The sequence below is a fragment of the Thalassophryne amazonica genome, chromosome 2 (assembly GCF_902500255.1).
Source record: "Thalassophryne amazonica chromosome 2, fThaAma1.1, whole genome shotgun sequence".
In the NCBI taxonomy this organism is placed as follows: Eukaryota; Metazoa; Chordata; class Actinopteri; order Batrachoidiformes; family Batrachoididae; genus Thalassophryne; species Thalassophryne amazonica.
Genome location: NC_047104.1, coordinates 143,518,202 through 143,537,456, shown reverse-complemented (window position 1 = coordinate 143,537,456; position 19,255 = coordinate 143,518,202). Strand labels below are relative to the sequence as shown.

Sequence of the window (19,255 nt, the reverse complement as noted above, 5' to 3'; positions counted from 1 at the left end):
CAGTAACAGTAGTAGCAATAATTGTTGTTGTTAAGAGGACACTTTTGTGCTGCAGAAATGAGCCAAATTTGGCACACCTATACTTTTATATACAGAGAGTGACGAAGGCTATCGAGCACTTTAGTAGTAGTAGTTAAGGGGAGAGACACTTTTGTGTTGCATCAGCAGCAGCAAAGGTACCGAAAGATTAGTGTCATACTTTTCTATTCACTATTTCCTTTGAGCTCTTTTCCTCCAGGTAAAGAGCGCTACTAAGGGAGGTGATGGTCTAGTGGTTAAGGTGTTGGGCTTGAGACCAGAAGATTCTCAGATCAAATCCCCACCTGACTGGAAAATCACTAAGGGCCCTTGGGCAGGGTCTTTAATCCCCTATTGCTCCCGGTGTGTAGTGAGCGCCTTTTATGGCAGCACCCTGACATCAGGGTGAATGTGAAGCATAACTGTAAAGTGCTTTGAGCGTCTGATGCAGATGGAAAAGTGCTATATAAATGCAGTCCATTTACCATGGACTGAACTACTAGCAGTAGCACTACTACCCTACTGCCACCTTGTTTTCATTCACAGCTATTAACAAATGTTAATACTTGCAAATAGCAGTAGTAGAGTAGTAGTAGCAGCAGCTGCTGTCTCTTCTGAGGCAGCTTTATTTGCACCCTAACAGTTCTTTAGAATCCAGGATAGGTGGCAGGTGATAGCTTTGTTGGTGAAGATCAATTTTTCATTTCAGTCTCTGAATCAAACCCGCCCTGGGCCGGGTAATTGGCAATAAATGAATAAAATCCGAACAGTGTTACAGTTAAAAGGTTGAAGTCAAGCTGCACACTTTGTGTATGCAAAATGTTCAAGTAACTGCATTAAAAAAAAAACAACAGGAGCGCCACCTCTAGCTCGAAGAATAAAATTTATTTCAAGTTGCAGACAGTCTGTCCCTTACCAGCTCTCTGTTTGGAGTTCTTTGACTTTGTTCCATCCATTACGAAGGGAAAAATTTTACTCGCTGGATACATTTTGCACATCATGTTCGCAATAACTCGAACATCCTTCCTCACCACGTCCTTTGACTCCCCCATCTGTAGGGTGTGATAGAATAAGAGCACAATAAAAACAAGATATAGGTAGGTTATGTCATTGGTGCGCCAAAGTGTTGCGTGACACTGTGTGTGTGACTCAGATGGCCCCTGTGCACATGAAGTGTCACCACAGGATATCAGGACAGAGCAGCCGTGCCACTGCAATCAGCAGCTCTGCCAACAGTGCAACTCATCACCGTCACACACCAGCACCTCTCTCACTGCACCAATAAGATTTTATTTTACAGTCATTAGATCATGTAGTGATGGAGGTGAAAACTCCTAATAACTTGTCAGAAGTCAAGATTATTTACCATCTAACCAGTTATTAAAGAAGCCATTCATTTAAAAAAAGAAAAGAAAAAAAGCAGCATGTCAAGTTTGCAAGCTTAAAATATTATTTAACCCTCTGGGGTCCGAGGGCATTTTTTGGACAGTTCACGCGCCTAGCATAAATGTTTTATTATTGCTGTTAACAGCTCTGCATCCCACAATCACGTTTTATGTCTTTTTTCACAACCTGTACTTTCAGAATATATATGCTACAGTTGTGTTTTATAAGTGTAATAAAAGTTTATAATCAGAAATAAAGGAAAAAGTAAAGCAGAAAATAATTTTCCACACACATTTATTCAAAACAGTAGACAACTCTTGACACTTTATAAAAGGTAATTTGGGCTCTTCTGTGTTAGACTGTACAACAAAACAGTTCAAACAAAAAACAAATGCACACTTTGAACAATATATACAAAATGGTGTATGTGTTTTGTTTGTCTTCATCTCAAAGCAATTTCTGTCTGCTATTATACAAAGGTCACATCACAAACTTCTACTACTGTGTTTTTGGAGTGTTCTGTCCTGCTCTGAAAGCAGCTCTGACACTTTGGCCCATTTACACTCTGAGGAGCGGCCCCTTCCCCTCGCTCCATTGATATGGTAAACAGTGCTTTATGCTGGAGTGAAAGAGCATGGCACAGGCTTATTCAATAACATTCATAGGTAATGAAGAGTGGAGCATCTTTGAAACTCACACACTGAGCACATGAGATTGTGTGAGAGGCCCTCCGTCTCCTCCCTCTGCTCACCAATTGTTGGGCTTAATGGCACAGGGCGCATTGGAGCAAGCAGCCAGATGGCTATTCAAATGGACCAACCAGTAACGCATCACTCCTAAAAACGATCTTTGGTTTGTCATGTGAGGTAAATCTGCCCTACGATTGGATTTTGGAAAACCATGTGATGAACCAATTCCGATTGGATACTCACATTGCGCACGTCATCACATAGCATCTATGATGAGTACAAAGATGGCTGACAGCTGGCTCAAAAGTCCGCGGAGTTAACTTTTCAGCAAAAAACAAAAAAAGTACGTTTCTATCTCATATCATTAAAAAGTTATTTCTAATTTTGTAAAGCTTAAATCAGCAGTCGTATACGATGGTGTCAGCCCCAGAGGGTTAAGAATTGCTTCAAATTATCAGGCATTTTGGAAGGAATGGGCACACTGGTACCACAGATTATTCCAAACAGTCAGTGTGTGCCATGATTGGGGGGGGGGGGGGGGGGGGGACAACTTTTCAACAAGGGGCGTGCCATATTTACACTGAAAGTGCCAAACAAATAAAGCCATTACCCTCTTACCAGACAATACAGAAATCCTCATCTTTTTGAAAACAAATTTGAAGTTATAAACTTAAGTTTGCTTTATTTCTCTTAATAGGGTTTTTTATACAATGCTGACAATGGCTCAGTTTTTATTCATTAGTACTGTTCAGTGTTGCCACAGTTACTTTGAAAAAGTAATCCAATTACTGATTACTGATTACTCCTTGAAAAAGTAACTTAGTTACTTTACTGATTACTCAATTGTAAAAGTAACTAAGTTAGATTACTAGTTACTTTTTTAGTTACTTTCCCCGGCTGCGGACAACAACCCTCTGCCACCTCAACATGATAATGATACCTGTTTTGCCAAAACTCGCTTTATAGTCACCCTTTCTTGACTTCAATGAAAATAAATACTTGTTTTATAAAAAGTAAAATAATCTTTCTTGACCTCGTATTTAACTGTTGACAGCACTGTAACAGTAAAACTTGCAATTTCTAACCTACATTGTTTGTAAATGTAACTATTAAATTCTAACATTTTTCTAACATTGAAATTCTCTATAAACATTTTACTTGTCAAAATTATTATTATTTTAAATAGTATTAGTAGTTGTAGTAAAAAAAACGGCTTCAAAACTGGACCTTTAATCTAGGGGTGTTGTGGGGGAGGGGGCACATCCTTGCCCCACGCCCCCATTCCACCTGAATTCGCCCCTGCTTTGGCGTTTGAGCACAAAGAATGGATAACATTTATTTATTCAGAAAACATGACCAGATTTACAGGTAAAGTTTTATTGTGTTTTCACATCATGTGGTCCTCAGAAAGAGAGTTTAGGTGCATTTGAGTGGAAAATAGTGTTAGTTGTTGACACGTCGTGAAGGATCAGCTGTTTTTAACGAGACGATACAGAGCGGCTCAGCTCAGAATTATAAAGGAGAAAAATAAAGCATAAAAATGACTTTGTAAAGCTCAGTGCAGGTGTGCTGTTTTCACCGCGCTTTAAGAGGTGAGGACAAGTCGGATCTGATGAAAAGCTCACAGCTCGCTTAAAGTGGGCAGTTCAGTCGAACCCCGACCTCCTGCCCACGGACCAAGTTTAATGCTGCTGTCGACCCACAATGCAAAAATAATAGTAACGCACAGTGACTTGGAGAAGTAACTTTAATCTGATTACTGATTTGGAAAGATTAACGCGTTAGATTACTCGTTACAAAAAAAGTGGTTAGATTAGAGTAATGCATTACTAAGTAACGCGTTACCGGCATCACTGGTACTGTTCATATTACAATCTACTGTAATATAAAGGTTTTTTAAATTTAAAAACATTTGACACCTTGTTTTAATTTACGGCTATTAACAAATGTTCCTTGTTTTCACTGTTCAAGTTCTTTTTATAAAATTGAATGCAAACTGGTCTCTGTGCTGATCTGAAAGCAGAGCTAGCCCATGACTAAAAACTGTGATCCAATCTGAACCATGGGTTTTGTTATCTGTTACACCCATGCTTACTGAATATGTAGCATCTGGATTAAAGGCAGCTATTGATTACTTTCATAATCTGGCATTTTAGCAGTTATTCAAGTATTTTGTTTCAATGAAGAAAAAAAAAAAAAACTGTTTAGGGTCTTAGTTAGCAGTAACCAGTAGTGGCTTTCTTAATGAAGGAAACTGAGTCTAAATTTTTTTTCCACAAGAACATTCTCACACTAATCCTTCAGAATAATCAACATCTCCATGCTCCAAAAGAAAAGCCATTTCAAATATACCAAGCACACATAACGCTGCTTTATTAGCAGCTCAAATAACTAGCTGCTATAGTTTGCAGTGTTTGTTCATGAAGTTCTGCATTCTGAAGCCTAGCTTGTGTTATTATTCATTTTTTCTTGTTGTGTGGACCAATGTCACACTGATGCTCACATTACTCTTATAGGACAACTAACACTTAAAGGTAATAGCGCCACTGACGTTAAGATTTGTCATAAAAAGAATTTGCATTAGCCCACTATAATTTTATTTATTACCATTTAGATAAGGGATTCATAATATGATAGTGCTAATATGATCAAAATTCAGGCCATCTGGAGACCATTTAGATTTTCAACCCCTGAGGAGGAGAAACTCAACGGATTAGATGCTATGACCAAAAGTTGGTAGATTTGTAAGATTTACAAGAAACCTTATGGATGTTAATGTAAAATGGGTCAACTGGTAATCTCAAAACCTCACGCAAGCCCACGTGTACTTCCTCCTCCGTCTGCATGACGGTGATGAAGGAAAAGACAATATTCACTATGGAGTTCCCCCCAGATAAATATGTCCATTAAAATAAGTTGTAATTTTAGAACATATTACAAAAATAAACCTAGATTATAATGCTTGGATTTCAATAGAAACTAAATGTTCTCAGTTTTGTGAAACTTGAAAGGACTTTAATATGAAAATATGCCCAAGAGGGAAAACACTAATTTTAGTCAACAGCAGAGACGCATAAATGCACAAACCTTAAGGATGAGGTAAGGCAGGAATGCGTTTGCCTCAAAGTCACTGAGTTGGTAGTCCTGCTTGATAAGGGACAGGAACAAGAGCTTCAAAAACTCCAGCGCCTTCATTAGCACACTGGTATTTGTGTCAAAGAAGCGCAATGTGAACCACTTCAGGATTAGATCCAGGCAGGACATCACAGCATCTTTCTCTGCATCGAGACACTACAAGTCAAAATGGAGAAAGCAGAGAGAGAGAGAAAAATCAGTCACTAGCAAAACAAAGCCAATTAACTAAAAGTGACTCTATAAATAGTGCAAAGAAAGTTGTCTTAGAAATCAAACATATTTCCAGCTGTGAAATCATGTTATCAAAGAACATTATCCAGTATAACAATGTCCTCAGAATAATTTTATAAATGCCACATCACTGGTTTTGTACCAGTTGAATCCATTTACTACAAGTCATATACTAAAGACTTATGCAGTTCTTTTTGTACTTTTGCATTCATTGTTGTGTTCATAGTAAAATGTCCAATGTTTTATTTGCCTTCAGCCAATTTGTCACAAGTACTTGAAAATACTGCAATGTCCTTTGAGCTTTTTCTGAGGCACTCAAAAGCAGGAAAATAGCAACATCCATGTTCACACATGAGATAATCCATCCCACCTCACAGGTGTGGCATATCAAGATGCTGATTAGACACCATGATTAGTGCACAGGTGTGCCTTAGACTGCCCACAATAAAAGGCCACTCTGAAAGGTGCAGTTTTATCATACAGCACAATGCCACAGATGTCGCAAGATTTGAGGTTGCGTGCAATTGGCATGCTGACAGCAGGAATGTCAACCAGAGCTGTTGCTCGTGTATTGAATGTGCATTTCTCTACCATAAGCCGTCTCCAAAGGCGTTTCAGAGAATTTGGCAGTACATCCAACCAGCCTCACAACCGCAGACCACGTGTAACCACACCAGCCCAGGACCTCCACATCCAGCATGTTCACCTCCAAGATCGTCTGAGACCAGCCACTCGGACAGCTGCTGAAACAATCGGTTTGCATAACCAAAGAATTTCTGCATAAACTGTCAGAAACCGTCTCAGGGAAGCTCATCTGCATGCTCGTTGTCCTCATCGGGGTTTCGACCTGACTCCAATTCGTCGTTGTAACTGACTTGAGTGGGCAAATGCTCACATTCGCTGGCGTTTGGCACGTTGGAGAGGTGTTCTCTTCACGGATGAATCACGGTTCACACTGTCCAGGGCAGATGGCAGACAGCGTGTGTGGCGTTGTGTGGGTGAGCGGTTTTCTGATGTCAATGTTGTGGATCGAGTGGCCCATGGTGGCGGTGGGGTTATGGTATGGGCAGGCGTCTGTTATGGACGAAGAACACAGGTGCATTTTATTGATGGCATTTTGAATGCACAGATATACCGTGACGAGATCCTGAGGCCCATTGTTGTGCCATACATCCAAGAACATCACCTCATGTTGCAGCAGGATAATGCACGGCCCCATGTTGCAAGGATCTGTACACAATTCTTGGAAGCTGAAAATGTCCCAGTTCTTGCATGGCCGGCATACTCACCGGACATGTCACCCATTGAGCATGTTTGGGATGCTCTGGACCGGCGTATACGACAGCGTGTACCAGTTCCTGCCAATATCCAGCAACTTCACACAGCCATTGAAGAGGAGTGGACCAACATTCCACAGGCCACAATTGAGAACCTGATCAACTCTATGCGAAGGAGATGTGTTGCACTACATGAGGCAAATGGTGGTCACACCAGATACTGACTGGTATCCCCACCCCAATAAAACAAAACTGCACCTTTCAGAGTGGCCTTTTATTGTGGACAGTCTAAGGCACACCTGTGCACTAATCAAATCCAGGCTTGCATCTCAGATGTACAGTAGTGTTCAGAATAATAGTAGTGCTATGTGACAAAAGATTAATCCAGTTTTTTTTTTTGTTACATGGGAAACAAGGTACCAGTAGATTCTCACAAATCCAACAAGACCAAGCATTCATGATATGCACACTCTTAAGGCTATGAAATTGGGCTATCAGTAAAAAAAAAAAAAAAAAAAAAAGTAGAAAAGGGGGTGTTCACAATAACAGTAGCATCTGCTGTTGATGCTACAAACTCAAAACTGTTATGTTCAAACTGCTTTTTTTTAGCAATCCTGTGAATCACTAAATTAGTATTTAGTTGTATAACCAGTTTTTCCTGATTTCTTCACATCTGCAAGGCATTAATTTTGTTGGTTTGGAACCAAGAATTTGCTCAATTACTAGTGTGCTTGGGGTCACTGTCTTGTTGAAACATCCATTTCAAGGACATGTCCTCTTCAGCATAACGCAACATGACCTCTTCAAGTATTATGACATATCCAAACTGAACCATGATACCTGGTATGCGATATATAGGCAAAACACGATAGTAGGAGAAACATGCCCATATCATGATGCTTGCGCCACCATGCTTTACTGTCTTCACTGTGAACTGTGGCTTGAATTCAGAGTTTGGGGGTCATCTCACAAACTGTCTGCGGCCCTTGGACCCAAGAAAGAACAATTTTACTCTCATCAGTCCACAAAATATTCCTCCATTTCTCTTTAGGCCAGTTGATGTGTTCTTTGGCAAATTGTAGCCTCTTCTGCACGTCTTTTATTTAACAGAGGGACTTTGTGGGGGATTCTTGCAAATAAATCAGCTTCACACAGGCGGCTAACTGTCACAGCACTTTCAGGTAACTCCAGACTGTCTTTTATCATCCTGGAGCTGATCAATGGGTGAGCCTTTGCCATTCTGGTTATTCTTCTATCCATTTTGATGGTTGTTTTCCGTTTTCTTCTACACGTCTGTTTTCTTTTTTTTTTTTGTCCATTTTAAATCTTTGGAGATCATTGTAGATGAACAGCCTATAATTTTTTGCACCTGCGTTTACGTTTTCCCCTCTCCAATCAACTTTTTAATCAAACTACGCTGTTCTTCAAAACAATGTCTTGAACATCCCATCTTCCCCAGGCTTTCAAAGAGAAAAGCATGTTCAACAGGTGCTGGCTTCATCCTTAAATAGGGGACACCTGATTCACACCTGTTTGTTCCACAAAATTGACAAACTCACTGACTGAATGCCACACTACTATTATTGTGAACACCCCCTTTTCTACTTTTTTTTTTTTTTTACTAATAGCCCAATTTCATAGCCTTAAGAGTGTGCATATCATGAATGCTTGGTCTTGTTGGATTTGTGAGAATCTACTGGTACCTTGTTTCCCATGTAACAATAAGAAATATACTCAAAACCTGAATTAATCTTTTTAGTCACATAGCACTACTATTATTCTGAACACTACTGTATCTTCTGGCAATTTGTAGCTAAACTATCAGGTCTTTTTAAGAAAATCCTCCCCTATACCACTTCATCAAGCTGTATAACTGGGGATACAAAATGCAAAGCTTGCACTGTGCACAATTTCTTCAATCACAGCCACATAAGCCTGTAACAACTTCTGGGTGTCTTGGTGGCTTTCCTCACGCTTTTCCTTCTTACACAGTCACTCAGTTGGTCTACTGTAACTGTCTATTCCATGCAGATTTACCACAGAGTGCCATTCTGTTTGTATTTCTTTGTAACTGATGTAAATAAACTCCAAGACTTATTCAGTGGCAGCTTTACCATCAGAGAGCCTTGCCCACAACAACCAGCTTCACATCAATAATGTCCAACCTTACCAACCCCTAGAGCAATCCCACAGGTGACAGTGGTAAGGCAAAACTCCCTCTGATGATATTGGGGAAGAAACCTTAAGCAGATCAGACTTATAGGGGTGAGCCACTGTTTAGGCAACTGTAACAGTTACAAGGTTTTTACAAAGTTTAAAAAAAAAAAAAAAACAAGAAACAGGAACAGATCAACCAGAATAGCATAAAAACAAAGTGCATTACTGAGATGAGCACATAGTAATTGGCAGGGGGTCATCCAACGTCCTGGGACGTGGCGCCAGCGTCCAACCATCACGTCATCATAAGAATATTATTATTCACTATTAAGACTTTCATTTGTTTGTGTTTTTGCTTTTACTTGCTCTTTGTCCGTCACAAAGCTTTTCCGGGCACCTCTAGCTCACGGGCAAATTTTCGTAAACTCGAGCACGTTCCATCTGACTCACCACTTCGTTCAAGGCAAATCCACTTAAAATGTTTCTCAGTACCTTTGTCAATCTCTTGGACATGACCCTCATCGTTCCTGTTATTTTGGCCATACCCCATTACAGCGTAACCCTCATGCATAAATGGTTGCCACAGCTCAGAAATTCAATGATGGTGCTTAAAAATCCAGGAAGGCTTTTTATTAGATGCGTTCTGATGAAACTGTGCATTTTGTAAACTGGTAAAACTAGCCTGGTTCCTATTCACATGTAAAAGGATTTTAACAGTAAAATGTGTGAGAGGGCACCAGAAAACAGTTTTATTTATACAGTGGTTAAGGAGAGTGATCGACAAAGCGATAAAGCTGTCGAACTACCCCAATGGACCTCCAACCTGCTCCAAATTTTCACAGTGGATTTACACAGACCTCAAAAATGATCAAGACAAAGGTGAAAATTCTCATGCCTGACCAGTCTGTCTCGCAGTACATCTTGCAAATGTGTGCCAATAATCATAGGTCTCCAACGGCTTCTTAAAAACACTGACATACTGTGACACACGCTCCCCATCTTCCCAATTTGCGTTTGCAAAACCGTAAGCTCTCTGCAATAATAATGGGCTTCTGAGCGAAGTCAGCAGTCAAAACCTCCACCAGTTAGTTGATCATATGTTTTGCTCCCAGGCTGTCCCAGGGATAGTAAGCTAGGCAGCAACACATGAATCATCAGCCCCATTACATTCAAAAACACAGCCAGATGCTTCACAGGAGGAACATCACTGCCGTTCACAAAATGTTCAAACTTTGACATAAGTCCACCATTGCTCCATGGGGTCGTCAAAGACGTCTGTGTCTGATAGAACAGTTTATGGCACAGACAAAAACATCTAAACACTCCTTTGGTGGTCTTATCCTGAGTGCCAGATGACCGATAAATGCATTAGTGCATAATTTATGAAGCAACACACGGGATGGTGGTGGAGTGTGTGCATTTAGTTGCACCTTTTACCTTGGCCTTTAAAAAAATTAATCCAAATGTCAGTTTGATTACCACACCTCCAAGATATGTTTCACCCTGTAGAACTTGTGTGTCCACCACAAAATCTCTGTCCAAATCCAAATGACAACTCCGCAGGGGGTCACATCATGGTTATGTCCAGCAGACAAACCAACATCTCTGACAAATGTGTCGTTCACGACACGTCGGGGATACTTTGTGTTCTAATTCATGATCATGATATATACTCAACAAAAATATAAACGCAACACTTTTGGTTTTGCTCCCATTTTGTATGAGATGAACTCAAAGATCTAAAACTTTTTCCACATACACAATATCACCATTTCCCTCAAATATTGTTCACAAACCAGTCTAAATCTGTGATAGTGAGCACTTCTGCTTTGCTGAGATAATCCATCCCACCTCACAGGTGTGCCATACCAAGATGCTGATTAGACACCATGATTAGTGCAAAGGTGTGCCTTAGACTGTCCACAATAAAAGGCCACTCTGAAAGGTGCAATTTTGTTTTATTGGGGGGGAGGGATACCAGTCAGTATCTGGTGTGAACACCATTTGCCTCATGCAGTGCAACACATCTTCGCATAGAGTTGATTAGGTTGTCAATTGTGGCCTGTGGAATGTTGGTCCACTCCTCTTCAATGGCTGTGCGAAGTTGCTGGATATTGGCAGGAACTGGTACACGCTGTCGTATACGCCGGTCCAGAGCATCCCAAACATGCTCAATGAGTGACATGTCCGGTGAGTATGCTGGCTGTTAAGGATTTTATATATATATGTTATCACTGTTAAACATTTGGACCTTTGTCTTCTTTCTCATGAGAACGGTGTTGTGCTGTTTGCACTAACCCTGAGAATGTACGTGTTATTCAACCTTGTTTTAGCATGCTGGGGTCAATCTGAACTGGGAATGAAGAGCTGGATGTACTTATTATTATTATTATACAACTTGTTTTTGTAGCTGCTAACGACTGGGAGTGAAGCATGACGGGGTCAGTCATGAACTGGGAGTAATAGACCTGAAGGTTGTTTTGACTGTTGTGATGTGATGCTTAGCGTGAAGACCAGGACACTCCAGGCAGATGCACAACAGATGATAACTGCAACAGACGAACGAGATGTGCTGACCTCCGACGATAAGAGTAAAAGAAAGAAACTTTTTCCTTACAGCTGCACTTATTGACGTATGTGTTTATGTTACGGGAAGAAACTTGTCTCGCGTTGTCCCCCCACCCCCTTAGGACAAGTTTTATGATGTAATGAGGGCATCTCTAATAAAAAGAGCGGGAGCACAGGCCAGACTTTAGTGTAGCCTTGGTGTACAGCCTGGCCGCACTCCGCGCGTGATTAATTTGACTGTCTCACTGGTGTCTCTTGACTCTGTTTGTCTTATCAAAGGTTTTAAGAATGTTTGGAGGAGAAAATACCCAACATTGACTGGGGGCTACGTCCGGGATCTCAACAATACCGGAGGCGTCCGGCGGGGGTCGCCAAGTCCAGACGTAAATCCTTGGCCAAGGTCCGATCGATTGATCGTGTCTGCAATTGTCGACCACCGTTGGCATCGTCTGGTTGACGAGATTTTCCCGAAGAAGACAGACAGGAAGTCGAGTCAGTGAGTAAAATTTCTTTGTAAACAGTACTGAGTGAGTGGTGATCAGATCACATAAAACAGTTAAATTCCGCAAGCGATGATACAGAATCGTCTGTTAATGAAACACAGTTAAACTCTGTAAGGAGGGTGCGGACTCCTCTGTTTATATACGCGTACCGGTAGGGGATAAAAGTGTGATCACATAAACAGTTAAACTCCGTAAGCGATGGCGTGGAATCGTCTGTTAATGCAAAGCAGTTAAAATCCGCGAGGAGGGTACGGACTCCTCTGTTTTAATACGTAAAGGAAATCCCGGGTAGAAATACGTGCACTGTAAAAAAGCAGTTAAATCTGGCAGGGACGGCGGAGTCCCCTAATGCAGGACATTAGTTAAATTTCACGGGAGGGCGAGCTCCCCTGGCATAAGAATACGCGTACGATTATTAAAAGTGTTTCTATGTGTAAATAGTGTTTTGTGTAAGTGTAAATAACTGTGTGAAAGTGTAATACTTTGGACAACGTTAGTGACAACCGCGTGTGGATGCGGAGGCAAGTGATTCCGCTTCCTACGGGGAGGTGAAAGGAATCAACCACACGACGGCAAATTAATTGTCACGTCCGAAGAAGTGAAAACTTCAGATTTAGAACACCCTAGGTGTGCCCCCGTCTGAAGTCCAAATTATAACAAGGGATAATAAAAATGGGGGGTAAGACGTCTAAAAATAAGGAAAATTTATCAACTGACTGGAAATTTATGGAAGCAAAAAATCCAAAAGCAACAAAGAAATTGGAGACCTGGATAAATAAACATGACTTTGACGGACGACTGAACCTGATCAGTATACAGAAGCTAAAGAAGGAGTTAGAACAGCAACATAAAGGTGATGAGAAAAGATGCAGAAAGTAGGGGCAGATTTAGTGGCATTTTGGGAGGAGGAAGCAGAGAACAGACGGAAGGGAGCAGAGAAGCAACGATTAGAGAAAGCAAGGAAAAAGAAAGCTGTAGGTAAGGCAGAAGAAGATGTGATAATTCAGCACAGAGAACCAGAACAACCACCGCCGGCTGGATCGTCGGTGACAACAACACCTTTATCTCCTCTACCAGAGGATGACGATGTACCGCCACCACAGTATGATTTGGCAGTAAAACCTAAAGTAAAAAGTGAAAAACCAGAAAAACCACAAACACGCAGTCAAGCGAAAGTGCCCACAGCCCCTCCCATGGTGGAACACAGTGACCAGGGAGGTGCCTATCCTATGATAGAAGTACCAAATCCTCGTGCAGGAACAGCAGGACATCGATCAACCATGCTCGTATATCGAACATGGAATGCTGATGATATCAAAGCAGCAGTCGACATGATACCATCGCCACATGTCGATATTGAGGGATTTATGCAGGATATAGAAAACATTCGAAATTCTTACCACCTTAATGGACCTGAAGTCCAACAGGTGTGGATGAAAGCATGTGGCCCTAAATGGAGTCAGATACGCGGAGACTGGAATCCTGCAGACCAGGATGGCGTACCATTGCCACATGATGATCTAGTCTTGAAAACAAGAGTGGAAGCTATGATTACACGAGCAAAAGGTGTGTTAGGACCAAAAATAAATTACACTGAAATTACCAGGACAACACAGAAAGAAGGAGAACCATGGACAGAGTTTAGATGCAGATTTGAGAGTGTATTTAGGGTCCATAGTGGCATATTGCCAGGAACACCAGTGTATGAACAACAATTGAAAAACGCTCTGATCCAACATTCCAATAAGGATATAAATGCTTGGATACAGAAACATTGGATTGGATTGCCTACAGGCACATTGGAAGAAACACATACACACTGCTGTCATGCAGAAGGAGTCTTAAAGCAGAAAAAGACAGGAAACAGCAACAAAGGAGTGTATGTAGCACACGGAGATGATGAAATATGTTACCAACAGGGTAACTTAAGACAGCAGAAGCAGTGCAAACGCCCCCAAAAGCCATGGCAAAACAGACAAGGTGGACAGCCACAACGTCAAGGACCATGGCAACCACAACAGCAGCACAGACAGGGAGGGCCACCACGTGGTCCCCTGATTTGTTGGAACTGTGGAAGAGAGGGACATATGTAGAAATTGTCCGAATCCACCTACTGAGGGAGCAGCAGGAGGAATTCCACAACGGAATAATCCTCCGCAGCCACAGTATCCACAATGACTAGAATCCATAATCCATGATTCCACATCAGATAGGCAGTCTGATTGTGATATGGATCTGTGTGCCTTACTGGGAAATCCGGTACCAAAACCAGAAGTGACTTTGTTGGTAAATGGACGACCAGTGACATTCCTTTGTGATACAGGAGCATGTAGAACCACATGTAATGACAACATACCTGTCCATCAATTAAGCAACGAAATCTTTAGGGTTCGCTCTGCAAATGGACAAACATCAGACGTCCCTATCACTAAACCCATAACGTTGGCAGATCCATTTGGCCTGACATGTACTATGTCAGTGTTGAACATGCCACAATGTCCAGTTAACCTTTTAGGACGAGACGGATTGACTGCATTGGGCTTGTCCATAATTGTGGAACAAGGGAAATTAGTTGTTGAACGCACAGGAGGCGTTAACATGGTAAGAGAAGAAAGCGATGACCCCACATTCCACTATTACTATACATTTGACATTTCAGAAGAAGATGCTGCTGGATGGGGTAAAGATGTCGTCTTGCAAGCGACAGCCCTACTAAAAAATCCTGAACAAAAGATGTCACCACCTGACCTGCATGTCACAATGTGGCATAAAGATCCTCCAGGTCCGGATGGTGACTATGAAAACAAATTGAAAAACGTTTCACCTGTGAAGCTGACAATGACCGATTTGATTCATGATGGCAACTCAACAGCTGTCATAACAGTGACAGGTGCCACTGAAGACATTTTAAAATTGAGATTCACAGGTATGCCTTTGCATGTGTCACTTTGTAAGCCATATTTGACAGAATGGCAAGAATTGGGACTGACAGTCATAACAGCTTTGTCAGCCACTGATTGGAGCAGAGTTGGACCACGAACGGAGTTCAGTCCATCAACTAAATTGTATAAAGTGCCAGTTAATGTCCCATTGGTGCTGACAGCTGGAACACACATTGATGTGTCCACTTCACAATCCTGAGTGTTTCAGTTGAGTCCTGAAGAGGATGATCTTCTCTCTTCTGTACCATCAGGATTGTGGACAACAGGTCCTTCAGACGTAGGACTGATAAAAAATGCACAACCTGTAGTTATAAGACCAAAAACAGAATACAGACCATGTATAAGACAGTATCCATTGAAACCTGATGCAATTGAAGGAATCAGGCCAGTAATAGAGAATTTATTAACAGCAGGAGTAATAGTGCCATGTCCAGATTCACCATGTAACACACCCATATTTCCTGTAAAAAAGGCTCCGCCCTCAGTAGGGTGGAGAATGATTCAAGATCTGCAGGCAGTAAATGCTGCTGTGATTAAAAGAGCACCATGTGTTCCAGATCCACACACCTTGTTAAATTCGCTGAGACAAAATTCTAATAGTTTCTCAGTAATTGACATAAGTAATGCATTTTTCTCTGTGCCAGTACACCCAGATAGTCAATTCTGGTTTGCTTTTACCTTTAAAGGACAACGATATACATTCACCAGATTACCGCAGGGTTACGCAGAGAGTCCAACTATTTATTCTCAAGTCATGTCAGCATGTTTAGCAAATTTCGTTCCACCGGCAGATAGCCAACTATTGGTGTATGTTGATGACATTTTGATTGCCTCTGACACACGAGAAAACTGCATAACTGACACAGTAGCATTATTATGTTTCTTATTTGATAATGGCCACAAAGTGAGTAAAAACAAAGTTCAGTTGTGTAGGGATAAAGTAAAATATTTAGGACATGAATTATCAGCCACTGGGCGCACGATCCTGTCTGACAGGAAGGAAGCAATTTTGCACGCTCCAAAACCACAAACCAAAAAGCAGATGATGTCATTTCTTGGACTGACTAATTACTGCAGGGCATGGATTCCCTGCTATGCAGAATTGACTAGTCCACTTTCTGATTTGATGTACAAGGATGATATTTCAATGTCAACCGTGTTGGAATGGAACAAAGATGCTGAGGAAGCCTTTGTAAAAGTCAAACAAACATTAGTGTCATCCACAGTTTTGGCACTACCAGATTATAGTAAACCATTCATTCAAACAGTTGATTGTAAGAATAAGTTCATGACTAGTGTTTTGGTTCAAGTGTATGGCTCAAAATTGAGGCCAGTTGCCTACTACTCATCTAAATTGGATGCAGTAGCAAGTGCTTTACCACCATGCGTACAAGCTGTTATTGCAGCCTCTATGGCTGTTCAAAGTAGCAGTAATGTTGTTCTATTCCATCAGTTGACACTGAAAGTTCCACATGCAGTTTCTGCACTTCTGTTGCAGACAAACATGAGCCTTTTGTCCCCAGCAAGACATCTTTCGTGTATGTCCTTGCTATTACCACAACCACATCTTACGGTAGAGCGCTGTACAACATTGAATCCATCCACATTGATACCTTTACCTGAGGATGGTGAGCCGCACAATTGTCTTGATGTAGCTACGGTCTGTACGAAAGCACGCCCAGACCTCCAGGACACACCCATCCCAAACAGTACAATTGTGTATGTGGATGGTTCTTCCACTAAAAATGCTTATGGACAAACACAATCTGGATATGCTGTTGTCACAAATTCAGAAGTATTGGATTCTGCTTCATTGCCATCGTCATTTTCAGCACAAGCAGCTGAATTAGTTGCTTTAACTGCAGCTTGCTATCTGTTTAAAGGTACGGCTGTATCAATTTATACAGACAGCCAGTACGCTTTCAGCACAGTGCATGTGTTTGCAAAACTGTGGGAAGAGCGTGGAATGGTGACATCATCTGGAAAGCCAGTGACTCATGCCACTCTCCTAACTGCACTACTGAAGACTGTGAAATTGCCTCAACAAATTGCTATATGCAAATGTGCGGCTCACACCAAAGGCTCTGACAGTATGTCAAAAGGAAATGATTTTGCTGACAGAGCAGCAAAAGAGGCAGCAGCAGCTTCTTCTATTTTTGTTGTACAGGACACCCCTCCGGATTTGCATTTAGGTCATACACTGCTTGCTGACATGCAACAGCAGGCAACTGACAGAGAAAAACAAATGTGGATAAACGTATGCAAATGATTTGTACGTATGACCACAAAAGAAACCCATATTGCCAAAAAATATGTTTAAATGGGCAGCTATTATGAGCCATGGCGTGACGCATGTCTCATCAGGGGGTATGATATCGCAATTGCAATCTATTTTTTGTCTTTATGGGTTCGATGCATATGCAAAACAGCATTGTAGAGCATGCATGATATGTGCAAAACAACTCACAAGGCAATTTGAGACCCCAAAGAGGCAAATTTCCAACACCACAATATCCCTTTCAAGTGATTCATATGGATTATATACAGCTGAGTAAACATGAAGGGAAGGAATTTTGTTTAGTCATAACTGATGCCTTCTCAAAATGGGTAGAATTGTTCCCTACAAAACATGCAGATGCACTTACAGTGGCTAAGGCATTGTGCAAAGACATCATTCCACGATTTGGAATACCAGAAACAGTCTATTCAGATAATGGAGCGCATTTTGTTAATACAATAGTGCAATACGTAGGAGAAGCGCTACAGGTCAATCTAAAAAATCATTGTGCTTATCATCCACACAGTGCAGGATTAGTGGAAAGGACAAAGGGCACAATAAAAATAAGATTAAGGAAATGTATAGAAGAGACAAAACGAACCTGGATTGAATGTTTGGACCTAGTAAAATTGTATATGAGAATAACACCAACACCATCAGGGTTAACACCATTTGAGATACTTTATGGACGACCATATCGTCTACCAATTTTGACATGGATACTAAAACAGCAGATGAGGAACAAACATTAGCAAATTTTATGAAAAAGACATTAACACAGAAAGAGAACTTAAACACATTTACTGCCGAATAATTTTGATCTTCCACAGGACGGCCTTCCAGTAGTCTAGCCAGGAGACTGGGTGATCATCAGAGTGATTAAGAGGAAGAACTGGTCCAGTCCTCGTTGGGAAGGTCCATACCAAGTGCTGTTAACAACACCAACTGCAGTAAAGATAGCGGAGAGATCAACGTGGATACATCACTGTAAGATACAGCGTGTGTTGGCTGCCTCCACAGTGTAAGGGGAAGTCTGGCTACAAAGGGAGTCTATTTAATTAGCAATAGATTGTCTCAATGCCAGAGAAGCAGGGAGATCCTTGCACTATTAGGTGAGGTGGTTAACAACACTGTATCCTAGCAATCATGACTGAACTACAGCAGACCCCGGAGCGGCGTGCTCAGCGCCGCCGCTGCCGGACTGTTGGTAGGGCAGCCGGTTGCGTTGTGATCTTAGTGTGTTTCGTGCTCCTCGGATTCCTGGCCTGGTGGTTGACCCAAGAATTGCAGCTCACTGTGGACCGAGCCAGAGAACAACGCAAGCAACGTCAGAAGAGGTTTATTCATAATGTGAATGAGACAGATGGACAGCCTCATATATACCATACTAATATGTGGTACAGATATGTTCATTTATTGGCTATGGAATTACGTTACTAATTGTTATGTTTATTCGCAAATACCTATATCCTCAACACACCCAGCTCTGACGGCTAAACCGTACCCTGCTAGGGTGACAGAATGTCTTATCATACGGATGCATAATCAAACTGTATTTCGGGGGCAGCAGTTCTCAGCAAATCTGATAAGATGTAACACCACTTGCCTCAGTGCAACCACTTATATGATAGGGATTTCAACAGAGGACGTACAAGCGTGCCCAAGTGCTGCTCCATTGACTAGACTGAAGGGAAACGCAAAAATATCATCACGTTAAATTGTCATCACAACGGCCATTCCCAATTTGCTTTTACGGGACAGGGAATAAAACTGTAGGTAAAATTAAGAAACGTCTGTGTACCCAAACGTATGTTTTATCAAATAATTTAAGCCTAACCAAAACATAATATGTGGATGGTACTTATCTTCATCACATTGGACGGGGATGTAATTATACAGGCTCCTGTCCATGGGGAACGGATGAATCATGTGCTTATGTTAGTTTTTGCTACCACCTGTAAATGGTACTCCGGTGTATGATGACATCTATTGGCTTTGTGGTTCCAGACTGCACATGAGTCTCCCACCAAATTGGGGTGGTGTGTGTGCACCTACCCAGGTGACTGACCAT

General features: G+C 41.4%; 1 protein-coding gene and 1 non-coding gene across 2 annotated transcripts in view; both read right to left on the bottom strand.

The window, feature by feature from the left end:
- Positions 1–19,255, bottom strand: part of LOC117532118 (cytoskeleton-associated protein 5-like) — a 106,207-nt gene that overhangs the window by 33,498 nt on the left and 53,454 nt on the right. The window contains exons 31-32 of the mRNA XM_034195391.1: positions 5,181–5,384; positions 935–1,070 (exon numbers count right to left, since the gene is read on the bottom strand). Coding sequence (XP_034051282.1) covers positions 935–1,070; positions 5,181–5,384 — 340 coding nt within the window. The remainder of the gene's footprint in view (positions 1–934; positions 1,071–5,180; positions 5,385–19,255) is intronic.
- On the bottom strand, positions 1,162–1,274 carry LOC117504691. The gene has a single exon (XR_004558882.1). It is a non-coding gene; the product is annotated as a small nucleolar RNA SNORD67 (small nucleolar RNA).